The 21407-nt window shown below is 46.1% G+C and overlaps 1 protein-coding gene across 1 annotated transcript in view; it reads right to left on the bottom strand.

The window, feature by feature from the left end:
• Positions 1 to 14381: 14381 nt before the first annotated feature.
• The window catches only part of IGDCC3 (immunoglobulin superfamily DCC subclass member 3), a 107168-nt gene continuing 100142 nt past the window's right edge, over positions 14382 to 21407 (bottom strand). Inside the window, exons 11-13 of the mRNA XM_055002287.1 lie at positions 18104 to 18242; positions 16640 to 16850; positions 14382 to 14573 (exon numbers count right to left, since the gene is read on the bottom strand). Coding sequence (XP_054858262.1) covers positions 14382 to 14573; positions 16640 to 16850; positions 18104 to 18242 — 542 coding nt within the window. The remainder of the gene's footprint in view (positions 14574 to 16639; positions 16851 to 18103; positions 18243 to 21407) is intronic.

Genomic DNA, 21407 nt, shown 5'->3' with positions numbered 1-21407 from the left:
GAGAGGGGGAACCATGGGATGACAGTCAGTGGGATACCACGTGGGTGTACACCCCTGTGTGAATCATCCCCTGCCCCCTGGGAGTGAGGCGGACTGACAGCCCCCGACTGGGCATGCACTGGCCATTCCTCACTCCCCAGACCCCTTATGGGGATCCCCAGAATAGGGAAACTGAGCCTGAGGACCCTGTTTCCCCCAAACGGATCGGTGCCCAAAGCCCCAATCCGTTACTTACTCCAAAGTTGTGACAAAAGGGAGGGCTGGGTGGGATGCCGCCACGAGCCAGGTGCCGAGGGGCGTGGGCCAGCTTCTCAGACCAGGGGCCCGCATAGGATGTGCCTGGGCATGCTCACCTGGCCCCTGGTCACTCCCCAACATGGCGGCCACCGTGCCATGTCCCCGCTCGCCTCCCCCGCATCGCCCGCAACTCGAGCTCCCAGATGAGTCTGGGAGCCGTCATTTCTCTGGAGCTCTTATACACATTTAACCCTTTCAGGATTGGGCCCATGCCTGGGAGACGGCCTCAATCCTATCAACACGGTTGAAGTGATCTGAACCCCAATCGCAAGGAGGTAAGATCTCTGGATAACGTCTTTATTTCAGCTTTCCAGCAGCCCTCCCATCCAGGGAGAAGCCTAGCATTTCTCGTTCCATATATTGTAAGAGTCTTGTAGAATTTTGAGCGTAATTTTTTTTGTGTGGGAAATTAATGGAATGGCCCACTCCTTGCTGCACTCTTTATCATCCCCTTTTTCTTCGGAATTGGACTGTCGATCAAGCATTTCCAGTCTGTGGACCATTGTTTTGTTTCCCAAGTTTGTTGACATATTCTTGTTAATGTTTTGAAGGACTCAGAAACTTCTGAGGAAAGAATAAATAGTTGAGGACCTTTCAGTTTAGAACAAAGACAAACAAAGAGGGACATGAGAGAAGTGTATATGCTGGAGAGAAGTGTATATGCTGGAGAGAGTGTATAGAGAGAACCTGTTCTCCCTATCCCGTAATAGGAGAACTTGATGGCACCCAGTGAAGTTGATGGACAATTGGTCCAGAACACACAAAATGAAATACTTTTTTACTTAATAATTGTAAAATTCACTTCCAGTGAATGCAGTGATGTCCATGAGGTAGGGTTGCCGTCTTTGAGTTGGGAAATTCCTGGAGATTTGGAGGGGTGGAGCCTGGGGAGAGGAGAATTTGTAGAGGGGCGGGAGCTCAACAAGGATGTGATGTCATAGAATCCACTCTCTGAAGCTCCATTTCCTGCAGAGGGCTTGATTTCTGTAGCCTGGGGATCTGTTAAAATTCTGGGAGAATTCCAGGCGCCCCCTGGAGGCTGGCAATCCTTCCGCAAGCACAGATGGTTCTGAATGGGGATTAGCAAGATTTACGGAGAAAAGGACCATCAGTGGCCACTACCCATGACACCTAAAGGGATCCTCCATGTTGCGGAGGTCAACCTCCAAATGCCAGTGCTAAGAGGCAACCTCAGGGAAAGGCCCCGGTCTCTGTGTCCAGTTTATTTGGCCCTCAAAGGCGACTGGTTAGCCACTGGGATGCTGGACTAGATGGACACCCCCCCACACAATTAGGGGGGGTTTGGTCAGAGGGTTTCTCTCATCCTAGTGCTGCTCTACTTTTGTAGAATCCCTGTCTCTGTTTTGGCTTTGGAGACAGCTCTGCTGCAGAACAGCTGGATTCCGTGCCTTTCAGCCACCAGCCAGCTGCAGCTGGGCAGTCAGGCAAGGAATCAGAGCTAGGAGGCGATGTGGTGCATGTTTTGTGTCCCCCCCCACCCATGCCCGAAGCCGACAGTTCAAGATCAATCAGCTGCTCTATCTCCTCCAGGATCCCCAGGTCCGCAACAGCAACGCCGACACAGGTGTCGAGGGGAAGCACAGGCTCGACGCAAGTCAGCATGCCTCAGAGCTCAGCACTGGCAATCAGTTGCAGAGGAAGAAGGAACATCACCAGAGGAGATGTGAAGCAGCTGTCGCAGGCGGGACTTAGGATCTGCAGCATATAAAAGAATGGGAGAGGAGCCCTTCAGCGTGACTTCAACATGTTCCCTGAGACGCTAACCTGCCGGACTTTTTTTCCCGAAGACTGACTTTGGCCTGCTTAGACAACTCTTGTATGATTTACTCTTATTAAACTTTGGCATCCTGCCTCTGATAACCAGCTTCTGTTATCTGCCTGAGTTAACTCTGTGTACACTGGCACCTGCCTGAAGCAGAACAGGGCCATTTTCACACTGCTTACCGGTCACGGAACATCACGCCGAGCTCCCCGAATGACAGTGTCTTCCTGGTGCGATTTCGCGTGAGAACTCCCGTTCTCATTCGAAATCGCTCCAGGAAGGCACTGTCGTTCGGGGAGCTCGGCGCGATGTTCCGTGGTTGGTAAGCAGTGTGAAAATGGCCCAGTTTCCACATCCCATTTGTTGATGTTAGATTGGTACAAGAAGGGCTTTTAAAGGTCACGTAGGATCATGGCAACTCCTGAGGTAAACAGCCCTTCGTGAGTCTGTTTGGATCCACCAGGTCCCCTTTGTCTTACGACACCTCCTGAAGAACATTTTAAAGCCATTTAAGGCACAGTAATCGCCATTCATCGGAACCGCTCCGCCTTAGGGCCTTTTGTTCCTTCTCCCACTCTCAACCCTCCTATAAATCTTTCTTCTTTACGACATGCCCTACAAGATGGCCATAAAAATATACGCTCAAGAAAATTATAGCCGTTATTTTTGACTACCAGATGAATTTTATTTTCACACAGCTTAGGGGTGTCCCTCCCCCTTTTAAATGCTGGCAATTTTCAACATCTTTCCAGCATTAATTTCACAACCCTTCTCTGCCAGTCCCAGATCTATTCTGCAATTTTCTAGCATTGAAAAGGAGGAGGGAAACAGCAGTCTTTCCTGAGGCATCGGATAAATGGAAGTAGTCGCTCAAGAGGACCAGTTCCTACAGCTTTGCCAGTAGGATGCTATGGGTCTTATCTGACGTTTTAAAACCAAGAATGAACGCAACAAAAACTACAATCTGTGACAGTCTGGCTTGTCAGAGCTGGTTGTATGCAAACCAGGGCTTTTTTTCCGGGAAAAGAGGTGGTGGAACTCAGTGGTGGAACTCAGGACCGCACAATGACATCACTTTGGGTCAGCTGGAACAAGGGGGGAGTTTTTAAAAGTTTAAATCGCCCTCGGCGAAAATGGTCACATGGCTGATGGCCCCGCCCCCTGATCTCCAGAAAGAGTGGCGCGGAGGGCAATCTAAACTCCCCTCTGTCTGGAAATCAGGGGGCGGGGCCATCGGCCACATGACCATTTTCAAGAGGTGCTGGAACTCCGTTCCACCGCGTTCCCGCTGAAAAAAAGCCCTGATACAGACACACACACATCTCATTTGATGATTGACAAGAAACCTTTCACAAACATGTTTTTTAAGCTGATACTCCATCTGGCTTTAGAAGACTCATGATAGATTCACACGTGCGCTCTTGATGTCAAACCATTCTAAAGGCATGAATGAACCAGTTTGAAGTCCCTGCCGAATTAGAATTTCCTCTGTAACAGTGAAGGCCTAAGCTGGATGTAGAGTAACAGAACAGAACAGAAGGAGACAGAAATTCCTTTCCTAGGAGTAAGCCTCACTGAATAAAATTTTTGAGTAGAGCACCTTAGGGCTGGTCTTGTAGAGCTCTTTCTCTTTCATGCAGTTGACCTTGCCTGATTCAGCAAGTGGCAATTCTCATGTGTGAAATAACCATCACAAATACAACCTTCAGGATTTTGTGGGCTCAGCCCCCTCCCAGTGGAAGAGGGGAGGGAGGAAGCACTTCGGTGGATGTTCGTATGACTGAGTACTCAGTAAAACAAAAAATCCCCCCTATAGAAAACTGGCATGCCAGGGAGAATAGGCTAGAATCTTTCTCCATGGCATCTGGTTATAAACGTAATTTTCTTCCCCAATGGGGACCCAACACAGCTTATATTGTTCTGTTCTCTTCTATCCTCACACCAACCCCATGAGGCAGAGAGGTTAGACTAGAGTGTGTGATGGACCCCAGATCACCCAGCAAGCTTCCATGGCAGAGGTGGGATAAACGCAGGGATACCCCTAGAAGAAGCCAAGCCCCTACAGTATATTGGCACCCACTTCACTGTGCTGTGCTGAAGAAGTGAGGCGTGATTCACAAAAGCTCATACTATGCCACAAATCTTGTTAGTCTTATAGGTGCTAAAAAGACTCTTGCTCTTTTTTACTGCGACAGATTAACATGGCTACCCATCTTGATTTATCTCCAGAGAGGTTGTTTGAGAGGACTTGGCTAGAGACCCAGCCCTACCTTCTCCTTGAGCTCAGGGCTCATTTTGAGGGGCAACGTGCAGGAACACAGTTCCGGCAGTTCCCCAAAGAGGTCACGTCAGGTGCCCCCGCCCACCTGACTCTTGGCCATTTGGGGCCTGTTTCAGCCTGGATTGGGGCCGAAATGGCCTGGATTGGGCCTCTGGCAGGTAGTGGATCACTCTCCCGCTCAGCAGTGGCCTGATCCTGACCATTTTGGACCACTTTTCGGCCATTTTCAGCCCCTTTTTGCCATTTTGCCATTTTGGGCTCAATTGCAGCCCTAAATGGCCAGGATTGGGTCCAAAACAGCCAGGATAGGTGATATCAAGGGGTGTGGCATGGGCAAATCAGTTATGCTAATGACACACTTGCGGCATATGCTAATGAGTTATGCTAATGAGTTCCTCCAGCTCTTTTTCTGTGTAATGACCCCTGAGCTCACTAAATGCTGCCTCAATCCCAGAGAGGGCCAAGAGACCTTTGCCCACACTGTCAAAAAGACAGCAAGCTTCCATGGCTGCTGCCTTGAGTCTCAGCAATAAAAGCAGGCTGTAAATTAATAAAAGAATTATGGTGGAGGCGGCATCACAGAAGCACTGTGTTTCCTCCTTGAGTCTCGGTGGAAAAAGTGGACCATAACTGACCTAAATAAATAATAAAATACCAGGACTCAAGTCATCACTGTGAGCGATCCAGGCAGGGTCGGCCCAAGGTTTTTTTGGCGCCTGAGGCAAACTCTCACTTTGGTGCCCCTCACAGACTCTCTCTTCACAAGACATCTTACTCAGGGAAGCTCAAGAGTAGGGAGACACACTGTTAGCCAGGAAGTGTAGTCAATTTCACCTCTCTACACCAGGGGAGTTTTAAAAGGTAGGGGAGATGAAATTGACTGAAGAGGTGAAGATGAAATTAACAAACCCTCTGAGGAATGATCTCCGCTGGATCTGTTTTTTTAAACTACGCTTCCCAGCTAATATTGCATCTCCCTACACTCGAGCATTCCCGTGTAAGATGTCTCATGTAGAGAGACTCTCATTCAATAGAGAGAAAAGTGAGAAGTCTAGAATGTTAATTTTTAACATGCAGTAAACTAAAACTCAACATAATGATAAAAATAGCGAAGCTCTTCAAAGCCCTCTATGTTCCATCACAGCAGCTCTGGAAGACTGGAGTCAACAATTGCCTACGTTTGCCTAATGGTCGGGCCAGTCCTGGCTGAGGGGGCTGCCAGAGACTCACGTAACATGTACAGAAACACTTGCCTCTCTTGGCTGTTCCCCATAGCTGTTTCCCTTTGTGGCCTCTGGACTGACCTGGGCGGGATGTTAGAACCTTGGGGGCAACTAGAGTTTCTGGTTATATCACTGCAGAACAATTAAGAGCTAAAACACACGAGACGAATTACACGAGGATGTTCAAGTGAAGGGAGACGCAATGTTAGCCAGGAAGCCGAGTTCTAAAAGACAGATCAGAAGGCTTTGTCAATTTCCCCTCTCTACAGATCCACTCAGAGGGTTATTTGATCTTTGCCTCCCAGAAGGGGAGATGAAACTGACAGAGGCGAAGATGAAATAAACCAACCCTCTGAGGAGTGATCTTCTTTGGCAGCTCTGTAGAAAGGTGAAATTGACAAAGCCTTCCACTCTTGTCTTTTGGAACTCGGCTTCCCAGCTAACATTGCCTCTCCCTTCACTTGAATGTCCTTATGTAATTCATCTTGTGTGGTTTAGCTCTGAGAGCCAAGCTACAAGTGATGCCTGACACAGGTTGGACACTTGTCAGCTTCCCTCAAGTTTTGATGGGAAATGTAGGCATCCTGTTCTTGCAGCTGTAATGGAAAGCCAAGCTGTAAAACCAGGATGCCTACATTTCCCATCAAAAGTTGAGCTAAGCTGACAAGTGTCCAACCTGTGTAAGGCGTCACTTGTAGCTTGGCTCTGAGAATGTCATAAGCAGCCATCAGGTGTGGGCCTTGGGTAAGGGAAAACTGCAGCAAGAAAACTATCGGGGGGCTGCAGTTAGAAGGACTTTAATGAGGAGTGAAGTCCAGTCCAGATCCAGTGGGGTTTGAAGGAGGGATTGGAGAAGAGGGAATCCGGGGCAGAACATGAGAAAACGGGAAGTTCTGGGCCTCTTTGCCAAACAAGAATCTACAGTTTGGGATAGAATACAGCAATAAGGACACAGCACACCAAGTGAAGAACCAGATGTAGTTTATTCTAGCTATAATTTTTATCTCATATAAGTAGCCACAGGCTAAAAAGCTAAACAGAGCATCCTACAAAATATCTAGAATCCCCACCCACCCCCAATCTCTTTTTAAATACAGAACTAACAATCATGTTCTCAGTGGGATTTCAAAGAGCAAGAAAAGGAAGTTAGAACATAAAAAGGGAGAAAAGTGCTTTGCAGTTGGTTATTCCCGAAGAGGAATGAGAGAGGGAAGGGTGGCGTCACTTGACTTGTTTGGAATCTTATTGTACAGGAAACAACGGGAAAGGCTTTGAGATGAAAGGGCTGTCTGGGAGGCTCCTTCGTGGTTTGTGAGAGAGAATTCTTGAGCCCAATAAATGTGATGTAGCTGCTATTGAAACATTTCTGCGCACTTGCGTTTCCATACAGCTGTCATGCCGGCAAGCAGCGTGCATGAGGACTGCCTGCTTCCATATCAGACCAGGACTAGACTCTCCCTTTTATTTATTGTTAAAAGCAACCCCGAAAATAGAGAACAAGACATTGTGGGAAGAGTTCTAGCTTACCCTCGCTACTGTCATAGTTTTCTATGGGCAAGGATTTTTTACCCCAGCAGGCAGTCAGAAGTTTAGGGACAGCTGAAGCACTTTGTGTTTGTGTGAACTTCTGCAACTGATGAAAAGGCACAGATATGGCCCATAACCACACAATCTGGGTAGCACATCTGGTTGCAGTTTGCTTGTCTAAGTTGCCACATGGAGTCTTGACCACAGGAGGTAATTTGGCATCAACACTGCGACAGTAATTCATGAATCGGGCCCAAGGAACCATCTTTACAGCATCTTTGGCCAAAGCCCTGCACTCCCTTATCACTGTCCTCTTATCAGCTGTGGCAAAATCTTTCCTTGCGGCACAAACCAAGAGCCCTTTGCAATATTGCGGTGGGCGGCAAGACCAATGAGTGGGTCCTTGTGTGAGGGAAGACGTTTGGGAGCTTGCATTTCATCGCAGCATCCGTCAGGAAGCAAACACAGCTTCCCACGAATACAGCAGCCAAAGCCAGACGAGAAATCCAGCCGCAGCCCGCGTGCCACACAACTAAGATACCCATCCCCAGCTCTTCTACTAGGAATCTAATCTGAATGCATCAAAGAAATCAAACCCCTTGAGACTGCGGTAAGAGAAATGTGTCCCCCGTCCCTCACTCAGTGTAGGCTTTTTTTTGCAGAAGAACAATCACCAGAAGTTGGAGTGGGTGTCACCCAAGAAACCGAAACAGTAGTGGGAAGTACCTCTTCACACGTTATATACTCAAGTTAAAGGATTTACAGCATTCATGTCCTGCTTTGTGAGTTTCCTGGAAGTATTTGGTTGACTTCTGCATAATGCTGGATTGGACGGGAGTCTCGCAGGACTCCCTTTAGGTTCTTACCAAAGACCGATGTGAAATATACAGGAAATGGAAGCAAGCATACGTAGGCTTGGGCCAGACTCAAACCAATGTGGCCGAGGAATTTCAAAGCCAAGTGACGGAAGGGTAACCCAAACCAAGTCTACCAGAATCACAGTCCCAGCTGCTGTTGTCGTCTGTGGAATTTTAAAAAAATCTCCCCCCAAGTCCTTCAAACTTTGGGTTTCTCTGAAGCTTAAATACTCTGGTTATAGAGAACTTTTTTGTAAAAAATAAACCACAGCTTTATTCCCTGATATTTCATTTCATCTCTCCCCGCCCCAATTCCTTTGATGAAAAATTTAACACTGCTTTAAAAAAAGAGAAAAAAAACCCACACATCCACCAGGCAAGAACAGAAAAGGGTTGCCGGGTCTGCTCTTCACATGCAACCCAGTGTGCAAAGCACTCAACGTTCCCTCCGCACATTTCCATCCCAAATCTTTCTCTCTACATATATACACAGGACCAAGGGCAAATGCAGACCCATTTTCTTTTGAAAAGAATCATAACTAGTTCCATGTAATATGGGGGAAATGGCAGGTGTGCTCTTCTTTTCCTTAACGTGATCCAAGTTTTTCGCAGTTCCGAGAAAACCGAAGCAGAAATAGTTGAAGACAGACAGTTTTTCCAGGGACAAGAAACCACATGCCACGTACACTCATTTATAGTGGCCTCAATGGCGTGGCTGTAGACGGCATACCGCTCCATCTTTCTTCCACGTGGCCTGTCCTTGCCGTTGAATATGTGCCATCAAGTTGCAACCATCTTAGGTAGATGCCAGCAAAGGGCTTTCAAGGCAAGAGAGGAACAGAGGTGGTTTGCACTCACCTTCCTCTGCAGAGCAGCCCCAGTCTTCCTGGATAGTCTCCCATCCAAGTACTGACCAGCTCCGACCCTGCTTAGCTTCTGAGCTCTGATGAGATGAGGCTATACTCTGCAGTCTTTCCTCCCTCGCCTTTGAATAGGGAGAGGGAAACACATACATACATGCCCCAGAGATGCAAGATGTGCCCCGAAGGGCTGTCCAAGCACTGGACCGAGCAGAAATCAGTTGACTTAAAGCGCCACCTTGCCCCAGCCCTGGATCGGAAGCAAAGTGACAGCGACCTACTGCTGTCTTTCCTTGCTGTCTCATTCATATTATTGCCGATTTAAAATACAAATCATTGCGGCTTATCTTAAATCCTCCGGGAAGGATGAAGAAATCCCAGTACGTTCAAAGAATGAAAAAGGGCGAGGGGAGGAGATTACATTTGGCAAACTGACAAGGATTCCCTGTTGAACTACAGACTCCAGATCTTGATCCGGTAGAAGTTAGCAGTGATTAACTTTAGCTGGATTGGGTCCAATGGCCACTATCTGCCCCCTGTAACAAAGGGGAGGACCAAGGGAGCTCAGGCAAGGCCTGTGCGCAAGACAAAGGGGAAGGATCGTGGTCAAAGCTGGTTAATATTATTTTTTTTCTCCCTGAGGTAGCAACCATCTCTGGTGGATCTGATTGCCAGCTGCCAGGACCGTCCATACTAAGTAGAGGAAGTGGACAAAATCTTCTAGCGAACGGTGAAAAATGACAGCAGGCACATTTCCAATGCACTTCACATACATTATTCTCCTTATGACAGCCCTATAAGGTAGGGCAGTATTATCAAGCACGTCTTGTGGCTGAGAGAACAGGGGTTCGCCTGAGGCCATGCAGGATTCCAGGGCAGAAGTGAAGTGGGGCCTTCCCAATAAATGCCACGGTGCTCCTTGGGACCTTTTTGATTCTCTGACAGCTTCCACTGGTGGCAAGCAGGAGAAGGTGGGGAAATGTATAGCCTTGGTTCAGAACAACATTCCACCTCTGGCTCACTTTATAACGCCAAGTGGAGTTCACACGTCAACATGATCGGTCATTTTTACCAGTCAATGAGAGCTGAATTCATTTTCCTGGTTGCAGGCCAGGAATCCTGTTACGACACAGTCCGGGCACCGTTTTGATCTCTAGTTTTCACGGCCAAACATTCTTGAAAAATTATTTAGGGGCTCAAAATGTCTCACTTGCAAGAGAGGCCTTGCTTGTCCGAAGGGAAGGAGTGGATCTGTTTGCGTCGGTATGCTATGCCGTCCAGTGAAGTGAACGGGCAAGCCTATAAGCTCTGGAGTTTTATGCACATCTGGAGACAAGATAAGGTGGGTGAGGGACTCAGAACAAAGGGCTAAGCAGGTTGCTTTTTAGTGGAATGTTTCATACCTGAAAAGTCCCCAGGGAAGACCACATTTGGGTAGGAATCCCTCATTTTCAGAAACAAGAATAAGCCCTTACAAATCTCTGCCCATTAAGAAACTGCTGTGCCTATTTTGATATGGAATTTTCAAAAGCTTAAAGAAACCCCAAAAGAGAGGAAATAATCTAATAATCTAAAAATAATAACAATAATAATTTTTAGCAGTTCACATCCATCGTCAGTTGTCTCAAACCGATGGGAAATCCACATCGGGTTAAGCCATCACATTTCCGCATATTTGAAAAGAAATTTTTAAAAGAATGACTCTGTACCTGATAGGCTACTGTTATCTTGCTAATCAAATGGCACAACATTTTCCCTTTTAATCATAGGAAACAGTGACAAATACTTGTTTACAATATCACAATAACATGATATTAAATTAATAGCAAGTTCACGCAGTTCTGGGTACTTGGGGCCAAAAGCTAGTCTAAAATTATGTGTTTTGCTTTGGCAACGGTTCTTTATTCAAATCTGAGACTTCACATTGCTACGAAGAGTGGTTGTGTTAGAAAACAAACAATCAAGGAACGAGTTTCGCCCTGAAGAAAAGGCATTGTTGAGAGGTCATAACTCAATGCATGGCCCAAAAGGAAACAAAAAATAACATACATTTTTTTCTTTCTGTTTTTCCTTAGCTATACGCATCGAACAATGTGTAGGTGGCAAACTGGGTGATCATCAAAGGTGGACTCTCACCAGATTTAAACGTTGGAGAGAAAGCTAGATTCTGTGCTGCAATTTTGCTCCATTCTAATATCTGAGCTCATCAGCCCTTCTGACATGGTGCATGTGTGGGAATATGACTTTATTTGTGTTATCTTCTTTGTTTTAGCCTTCTGTTTTGTACTGCTGTTCCTTGAAGCTGGTTTAGGATAAGGGCAACCCAGTTTTTTAAAAAATCTGCGATGAGAAAGTATGACCATACACTACAGCCTTAACCTGAATAAATGGGTATTCCTCTAGCTATGGGAACTGCAGTTCCCAGGATTCTTAGCTGGAATGGACGCTAGAGGGGGAAATATGACAATTAAAGGGGCATACAAGCAAAAAATGGATAAGTCCAGAGAGAGACTCTCGAAACATACTGAGAATAAAAGAAAAAGTTTCATTCACTTTCTTTTTGATTTGTTTTGGACTTTTTTTTTTTTTTTTACAGCTGAGCCTAGATGGGTCAGACAGAGTTTGGAAGGGGAACACGCTCTGCTCCTTAACCCACTGCTGGCTGGCTCAATTGCCCCCAAATGAGCTCCACTAACCTATTTCTGTTACCACCGTTTTTATGAGTACCCCAAGATGGAGAGTTACCTACGTTCCTTCAGTGATATTTACACATTTAATGCCTACACTTCACAGGACAAGTAGAATTGCTGATGAACAGGGAAGGGGGAGGGAAGGACGCTGCTGGTGCTCACGCTGGGACATTTTAGGACATTTCAAATTCGTTTTTTAAAAGGCCATAATACTTTTCATTAATGTTAACTAATCCCACCCCCAAACACACACACTTTGATTCCTTCCGTTTATCCTTTAACAAGCGGTGTATCCCACCACTCCACTCAACTAACGGTGTGACCCCATTTCTCCTCCAAGAACTTCTTACACTGCAGATAGTCTTGTGTTGGAGAAATCTGTCCCCATTAACTGAGCAGCGTAATACGACACAACCCCAAATTCACATTTGTTTTAAAAAGGAGGAAAAAATAATCACCACATATAAAAATAGCAACTGGAATTAAACATTCCAGAAAAAAACCCCCGATAATGAGATGACTGCTATGGAAACAGTGAGCCCAGTCCACTGAGCTCCTGTCCACACAGGAGAAGTTTAGGGTCAATTTTCTTCTTTCAAGAAAGAGCATGGGGGAGCTCCATCTAAAAGAGAGCTCCATCCAAAGGGAGCTCCATGCATGCTTTGTGGAATCCTTTCCCTAACATCGCACCAGTGAATTGGGGAGGATCTTATATCACAGAAGTGACTCTATACTTTGTGGCTGCTTGACTATGTGGATTGAGGTAGGTCTTCAGCCTATAGAAAACACGCTACATTCTAAGGCTTCAAATATGAGGTCTACAACCAACAGCGCCACCCACTGGTGACCTGAACTGCCAGTGGGAACGTCCCATGAGGTCAACTGTGGTGCCTGCCACACCAAGTGCTTGGTGGCTCAGTAGGGGGCACTCATCCTTCACAAATATAGGCCCTAACTACAGTTTGGTTCACACAGACATGTACATCACTTGGATGGCAACATACGAAAACTGGAATGATACATGACTCAACCCCGCCGAACAACGACATGCAAATTTGTGCAATGTTCCATACTTTGGTGGGAGATGGCTGCGGAGTACCTACTCTGTATGTAAGAAGGTCCCAAGTTCAATCCCTTTGCATCTCCAGATAAAATAATATGAATAATAACATTTGATTTATAAACCGCCCTTCAGGACAACTTAACACCCACTCAGAGCGGTTTACAACGTATGTAATTATCATCCCCGCAACAATTACCCTGTGAGGTGGGTGGGGCTAAGAGAGCTTTGGAAGAGCTGTGACTGACCCAAGGTCACCCAGCTGGCTTCAAGCGGAGGAGTGGGGAATCAAATCTGGCTCTCCGGATTAGAGTCCTGCCGCTCTTAACCACTACACCAAAAGAGCTTCAAGGTAGCAGGACCAGGAAAGAAAGACACATGCACACCTCTTGCCGGTGGTCTTGGAGATCCGCTATTAGCACAGAGCAAGCTACGCTGCCCCAAATGGACCTCTGTCTGGAGGCTGAGGTGTAAGACGACAGTTGGCTGGCAGCCAGAAGTATGAATTTCATTGACGGCCAATTTACATATGCAATAATTACTTAAAATTGCAATCACCAAGCGATCAGCATACGTGTGTGAACCAGCTGAGAGTAGGAGGTCTCAATTACAAACCTGCAACTTGACCCCCCCCCCCCGAATTACAGGTCAAAGTTTTCTTTAGGTGATAGGTGGCATACCTTTTGCTACAACTCTAAGAATCTTCAAAGTTTAAAAAAATAAAATAAACACCATGAATGATATAAAATGACTCTCGACGCAGTAAAACTCTATACCAGTTAGCTAGCAATTTGACTAAAAGTAAAGCTTTTAACACTATGGGGAAAACATCTCCAAGATTCCACGCCTGCTCTTATGTCGTTAGCCTTTTGGAACGCCAGGAGAGAGCAGAAACCAAGAGATGAAGGGAAAGGTGGTCTGGACGACACAAACATCACGGTTCTTCTATAAAAAACGTCTTGAGGTAGAACATTGCTTTCAAGGTTTTGGAAGTGCTTTACATTGGAACGACGATGACGACAAAGGAATACGTTAAAAAAGGAACGAACAACCAATATGGTAGACATGGAGTATGACTTCTCTGAGGTAGTACCAAAACACGTACTGACCAAATGCTACACTACTCGCTTTGAAAACAAAAGGAAGACACAAGATATTTGCTTCTTCCCAGGAGACATTCATTTCCGGTTGAGGTAGGTTCTGAGTTTACTCGGGGTATTAGTCCAAGTCTTTTCTTTTTTTCAGTAGCCTTCTCGAAGGCCCACTTTTGACACAATAGCTTTGCCGTTAAAATAGTTTGTCAGAAACAAAGCATCCTGAGAATTAGAGAGAGTTGAACGCACACAATGCAAGTGTCATCAAATCCCGGAGAGGTCTGATTGACCGAGAGCCTGGATTTTTTTTTTTAGTCAAGTTAAAAGGTTCTCTCATAATCAGTTACCTCGACACATTACAAAAGCGGATTCACAGAATAATCCTTCTAAAGCTGCCAACAGGGGAACGTGCGGGTTGACCAAAACGACAGAGGATCCCCGTTGCGTTTGGCATTAATGCAAAAAAAAAGCCTTGAGGAACTGCCGAATCGGCTGCCGTGGAATGAACAGCTGAGATCCAGAAAGGAAGAAATGTACTAAGAGGCCTGAGACAAGTCAGGAAAATAACCTTCAGAGAGCAACCACAAGGCTGCCTACAAAAATCTAAGAAATGGACCGTAGAAATCTTTAAATCGACCTGAGATTGCAGAGTAATTGTAAAGTCAAAGCCAAACATGGAAAACGAGACGTGTGTTAGGACTTGGCAAAATTATCCTTCATTGGTCGGCGCAGGCTTCAACGCTGGATCTTCCTGACTGACGTTGATCAGAGGTCGGCTGTGGAAGCCAGCGGGTAGGTTCTGGGACACGGGGTCGCTCTGCTCTTCTATGATGCTGAATTCATCTGGTGGGAGCGTGGAAATCTGCGTTTCATCATGTGAGGTAGGAGGAAGACAATCCAGCTGAAAATGGGAAGGAACAAAATTACTGGGAGTGCAAGAGGTACAACCACCAGTCTTTAAAAACAACCACAGATCTTGTTGGCTGTGGTCTATGGGTTAAGGGAAAAGGAACAAACCCAGGGCTTTTTTTTCAGCTGGAACACAGTGGGACGGAGTTCCGGCACCTCTTGAAATGGTCACATGGCCACTGTGAGCAGAGGGCGATCTAAACTCCCCTCTGTCTGGAGATCAGGGGGCGGGGCCACCGGCCACGAGACCATTTTCGCCAAGGGTGATTTAAACTTTAAAAAACTCCCCCTTGTTCCAGCTGATCCAAAGTGACGTCATTGCACGGTCCCAGGAATATGCACACACTACTGGACTCAAATCGACCAACATGGCTACCCACTTGGTTCAATCCCTGATATCTCCAGTTCAAGAATCTCAGGAAAAGGCCTTTTCCTACCTGCCAGCTCTTGCAAGCCTGAACTGTCAATGTACGCCCAGATAACCTTACTCATTCTGCACACGTTGGATAATGCACTTCCAATTCTCTTTATAGATCATTTGGAACGGATTTTTGTTGTGTGCGGAACAAAAAATCCACCTCAAATGATTGATAAAGTGCATTGAAAGTGCATTATTCAACGTGTGTGGAATCAGCCAGTATAAGGCAGCCACATCTCTTTGACAGTCTATCTCTTTCTCTCTCTGCCTGGACAGCTCTCTCCTCCCATCTTGTTTCCCACTTCCTCGGATAAGATTTTGAGCAAAACCCTGCCCCTCACACTCAACCCATACTAAGCAGACAACCACGTGGAACTGCATTCACACATATCCTGCCTCTGCTATCCAATTAACTCTCTTCCCTTCTCACAATCTCTCTCCATTATAGATGAGAGTATTAGATTCTGATTGGGGGAAGACTGGCAGGGAACTTTCTTTCTGGACTTACGTCTGCATACATCTGATTGTGCTGAAAAACCACATCACCACTGCCAACCTGAATTTGACCCTCCCCAATGTTAGCGGTGCGGTGGATCTGTGACTTTTGCCACCTGTGGCATGTATACACTTTGGGGATCTAAGGTTTGGTCTACCATTATCATGTGTTGCACTAGATAGGACTGATCTCCCTTTGAGGAGCCTGTTACACCCAGTTCCCGGGCATCTCTCGTTCACATAGCTTAAGGGCAAATCCTGCTTATCTTCCGTAGCAAAACAGAGCAGTGTGTGACTTAAACTCAAAAGCTGAGTCTTTGCACCAAGAAGTTTACAATCTAGATTTCAATAACAAGAAAGGCAGAGAAAAAAGTTAACAAAGGCAAGGGAGAGCATTCCTTCTGCTCCTAAGTAGACGTGGGCACGAACCAGAAAAAAAACGAACCATGGGGTTTGGGGTTCGTGCGGTTTCCACAAACCAGGAATGACGAACTGGCACGGAACTGGGCCCAGTTACGAACCAGTTCGTAGTTTGTGGTTTGTTGGGTTTAAATGCCCCTTTCCAGCAGGGAAAGGGCCATTTAATCATTTAAAGGGCCCTTTTCTTCTACTTGCAAGGGGCAGGACCCTTTAAACTATCAGCTGGCAGGCGGGGGAATCCCCCCTGCCGCCTGCCAGCTGGTAGTTTAAGGGACCTGCCGCTTGCAAGGCAGGGCCCTTTGAATGGCCCAAACCTCCTGCAGGACAGCAGAGGAGGCCAAAAAGGGCCCTCCGTCCCCTCAAATGGCAGCTTTGGTGGAAAACAGCCCCCTGCCACATGCCAGCTGATAGTTTAAAGGGACCTGCCGCTTGCAAGTGGCAGGAAAAGTTTAAATGGCCCTTTAATATGAACCAAATACTTAATACAAACCAGTTTAATACTTAAACTGGCCCTTTAATACGAACCAAATGAACCAGTAGTCCAGTTCATGGAAACGAATTTCCACGAACCCTGATTCGCGAACCATGAACTGGGTTGTTTCGTGGGTTTTTTGGTTCGTATTTAGTTTCGTGCCCATCTCTACTCCTAAGACTCCGTTTTGCTTAGGACGTTTTAAAACAAGGAGGGGAAACCCAACCACCCGGTCCCAATTCCTGTTTCTTACCACAATCCCCTTGCCGTGACGGTCCTGCGGGGAAGGCAGTGCTGGAAACAACCTTTCCAGTTCATTCATATCCAGCTGCTTCCCGTTGGTGTCCGGATCCTCTCTATCCCTCCGGGCAGATCCGTTCAAGGCTATCCCAGTAGCATTTCTCTGGCTCCGTGGGATCTGGGGGGTCGACAGCTGCTCCTGGACATTTTTACACATCAGCAGCCTACAGAAAACAAGAGAGAAGGGAAGCTGAAGGAAGCAACTTTTCATTCTAGGGATGCTGCAGAAGCTACATAACCGAAAAATCAGAACTCCGACAGACCCACCCGTACGAGAAAGAGAGAAGCACTCAAATACATTTCCAGGGGAACATCTCAGGAAAGTGGGTTTTACTCAGCGTCTGACTTACTGAGCTTTAGAAAGTTTTTGTCACCATATGCATGTGATTTTCATAATCCCCACCTCTCATAGAGGTGTGGGGGGAGGGCTAGCAGATGGTCCTGACTTAATGGTCTTTTGCTCACACAATCCTGTGGGGAAATCGGGCAAAGAGCTGGGACAGGAAACGTCTAGACCGCAGATGTAGCCCTGGGCAATATGGCAGTGGAACACAGAGCTACAGAGGAGGAGAACAGATTGATGCAAACAGGTAGGGATGGCTGAAGCTGCTCTTGCTGCATATCGAGTGCAATGAAGAGGAAACCACGAAGGAGGAACACTCCCTTCCTCCCTTAGGACTCTTTCCAAGCAAAGCCCCTCACTGTCAAATCTCACCCCCATCCTCCACCCCCATAGGGCAGACCGGGCAAGAAAAGCATCCCAAGTGGATGACGAATTATGAGGATGAAAAGAGACTTTGCAGCAGATTCTAAAAACGGGTGACTCTGTGCCTGAAGCATGCCTCGCAGGGTGCCCCATCAAACTTCTCCCGGGAAACCTGGCAGGAAGGAGATTTCCCAGCTTGTTCCAGGGCCTCCAGATGCAAGGACTGGCCTTGTTAACCCTCCCCCTTCCAAAGCACTAACGGCAGGGCTCATTTGGAATGGGAATGCGCCGGAACACAGTTCCGGCAGTTCTCCCAAAAGGTCACTGTCAGGTGGCCCCGCCCACCTGACTTTTGGCCATTTGGGGTGAAGGAACCCTCTCCTGCCCGGCACTGACCCAATCCTGGCTGTTTTGGCTCCGATCTGGGCCCAAAATGGCCATTTTCGGCCATTTTGGACCCATTTCTGACAGGATCGGGGCTGAAACAGCTGGGATTGGGGGCCATTTGGGCCTGATCGGGCCACTGCCAGGTGGGGGAACACTCCCCCGTCTAGCAGCAACCGAATCCTGGCCATTTCGGGCCTGATCAAATCAATTATGCTAATGACACACTTCCGGCGATGGCAATGAGTTATGCTAATGAGTTATGCTAATGAGTTCCTGCAGCTCTTTTTCTACAAAATGACCCTTGACTAACGGAAGAGACCGTACCGTCCCCTGTACCCAAACATAAGGAAGAGCACGCAGAAGATGATGCAAGTGACTCCAATGTGGATTCCAATGATGATGCCCGTTGCCGAGGTTTTATTGGTTTGCTCGTCTTTCATGCAGTCGCACGGCGGGCTCAGACCTGTTAAAGAAATAAAAGGATAAGCAAGAGTCAGGGGCGACCTCCTTTACTATCTCAGCGCAGACGCTGCCGAGTATTAGAGAAATCCCATATTGTATCCAGCATGAGAAGGGAGAAGCAGGATCATGACCTCTGCATTGGCCTTTTGCAGATGCAAAAGATGAGGAAAATGGCTGGTTCAAATGCCAGACTAGGATCTGCGAGACCCAGGTTCGAATCCCCATTCTGTACTACAGGGCTGTGATGGAGAAAAAAATGAAGATGGGGAAGGCATTTTTGGGTTCCCATCAGGGAGAAAAAGGCTGTATAAGGTCTTTTCTACATTGGGCCTTTTTTTCAGTTCTGGCCTCATATTGCATTGATTTATCTCCAGAGTTCTGCATGCATGGTCAAAATATCCTCAAGCAAGCCTTTATTGGCACATACAAAAATATAAGATTTTAAATACAGAAATGAGTCCATACAGAATGAGATTAAAATTACAGATAGGAACAGGGTAGCAGTACAGCAAAATCAGTATAGAATACTACTTGACAGAATATCCTGATTCAAACTCCAAACTGCTTCCCAGACTTTTTTGCAGAATCTATTTTTCCCTGGAGTTTCTGCAGTTTTTTCCCCTGTGCACATACCCCAATGATCTTTTCCCAGCGAAGTCAACCTGGGGCTTTTTTTGAAGTGCAGAATGCTTTCTTCGGTGTGAGACCTGGCCCTGGCCCTGCCTTTTGTCCTCCCCTTTCCCCCCTCTCCATCCTGATTGGTTGATCAGTAACTAACCTAGCTTTAAAAAAAATTATTTAAAAAAACAAAACGCTGTTACAACATTGCAATGTTGCCACCAGGTGCATTAAAAAGAACCTGGCTAGTTTACTAAGCCTGTCAATTGCAATATGCCTAAAGACATTTAAAAATGGACTAAAAAGTATGTCATCTGTGCACACTAACCTCAGCAGCAAGAAGTAAATCTCTTTTTAATTTTTTTAAACAACAACGTTGCAAGGTTGGTGCATTTAAAAAAAAAAAACCTTGCAAGTTTCCTCAGCCAGTCAACTGAGGAAACTGACATGTCCTCAGCTGATTGACTGATGAAACAAAAAGTCCCCAGCAGATATGGGGCATTTTTCTAAAGTAGAAAAAATAAACAGACACCACTCCCTCAAAGGTAGTATTACAGAGGCCCAAAGTGGATCTGATCCCTGTGGCTGAATATCCAAAAAACCCAGTGTAAGTCGGCCTGCAGCAAATACCTAAATTAGGTGAATAAAATAATGTCGTAGATCAGACAAGGCAATGTGAGTATCAGATAGGCTTTTAGCGTATCTGCCGTGCATCATGCATCATCTGTATTTTGCTTCAGTGCCTCTGAGTAGGTGTAGAGTGGAACCAGAGTTGTGTAGTCTTGTTGCTAACTGCTTATCTTCCAGGCAAGGTCTTTTGGTCATGAGTTCCTGCCAAAGCCTGAGAATGTGACCTTGGATTTACTACAGAGACTGAACTGAGCTCCTCTCCCCCACCCCTTAGTCCCAGGCGATGCACGCCAAAACTCCTAACTGCTTCTCCTTCCTAATGGGGGGAGGGAGGGGACACTGACCTATAACTGATCTCGTGTAAGTCGTCTCTTGTAGTTTAGCTCTCAGAAAGAGGCCTTTCATTCCGGCTAATTCCACACACGTTGGATAATGCACTTCCAATCCTCTTTATAGATCATTTGGAACGGATTTTTGTGTGTGTGCGGAACAAAAAATCCACCTCAAACGATTGATAAAGTGCATTGAAAGTGCATTATCCAATGTGTGCAGAATCAGCAATCATCTACTATATGATCATTTTTAACGGCAGTTCACAAGGATTGAACCAAGCTCCTTTGGCGTGCCAAGGAGATGCTTTGCCCCTGAGGGAGGGATCTCTAGTTAAACTCACTCAGGCTGTCCTAGGGACAAGAGAAATCAAGAATCTAAATGTTCTATCTCTGCACTTCTTGGCAAGAAAGAAACCCAGGCTTCTTGCATCTTTGTGCTCTATCAATCATTCTTTATTACAGTCAGCGACCAGAGAGGAATGAGATAAAAAGCGACCAGAATTTAGCATATATAAAATACAGCAAGAGTGTAACAAATCTAGATGTGGATACATAACTTCATAACAAACACTAACTTGCAAAATTAAAAGAAGTCCATCAGGACCAATCAAAAACTAAAAACATACTAGTGCAGTACTAACTAAAAGGCCAATATATGCCAACTAACCTCTAACAATTTAAACCAGGACTTACTACAAGTGTAAATAAGGGTTTGCACAAACCCAGGCAAAGTATGGCTAAGTTGACGTGTTAGGTATTACAATCAATTCTTCATCAACATTGCCAGGCAAGATGTGAGAAGATCGAAGTTTGATTGCTTGGGTCTTTGTGCTCTAGACGGCTGCCATTCCTCTGTTTGAAAGGCTTTCTCCTTCATGCCAGCACATTTTATTTAAGATTTTGCAATTGGCCCATTGTCACAAAAAGCTTTCAGCATATTCTCAGGAGAGAAAGAATTTTCTTCCACGATAAGAAGCCTACCTGGAGGATCCTTCACACAGATCCATGAAAAGCAAGCAGGGTAGGGTGGGGGATGGAGGAAAGATAACACACAATTATGTTGCCTCTCCCCCCAACTCGAGATTTGCAAACTTTGCATTTTCCCATTGCAGTCGGTGAACTGATGCAAAAGGTTGGGGTCTCTTGTTTGCAGTGGACTGATTGCCCCCTCCCCACCATATATGGCTATAATAAGACAGCTAATAGTGTCAGTGAACCAATCTGAAACAAGTTGGCAAACCTTCCGCTGTTCAACCCCATAAAGAGCTATGAACAAAAAGAAGGGGAATTACATATAATATGTAATAGGGCCAAACTACAAGTGACGAATGACACTTGAATGGCAAGTGTATTCCTCCCTGTTCACTTGCCTTCCACTTGCTCTCCACTTGATCCACTTGCCGTTCAAGTGTCATTTGTCACTTGTAGCTTGGCCCATAGTGGTGCTTACGCAAAACACCCGACAATTTCAGGGGAAGCTAAGAGAGTTTTGCTAAGAGCAGTAACTTTTCACAGGGGATACTGCATCTGAACTGACCACTATCTCTTATTGGCACCTCTAAAACAGCCCTCCCAGATTAACATTT

The sequence above is a fragment of the Eublepharis macularius genome, chromosome 18 (genome assembly GCF_028583425.1).
Source record: "Eublepharis macularius isolate TG4126 chromosome 18, MPM_Emac_v1.0, whole genome shotgun sequence".
Lineage (NCBI taxonomy): Eukaryota > Metazoa > Chordata > Lepidosauria > Squamata > Eublepharidae > Eublepharis > Eublepharis macularius.
The sequence above is the reverse complement of the archived record's forward strand: the minus strand, read 5'-3'. Positions and strand labels throughout refer to the sequence as shown.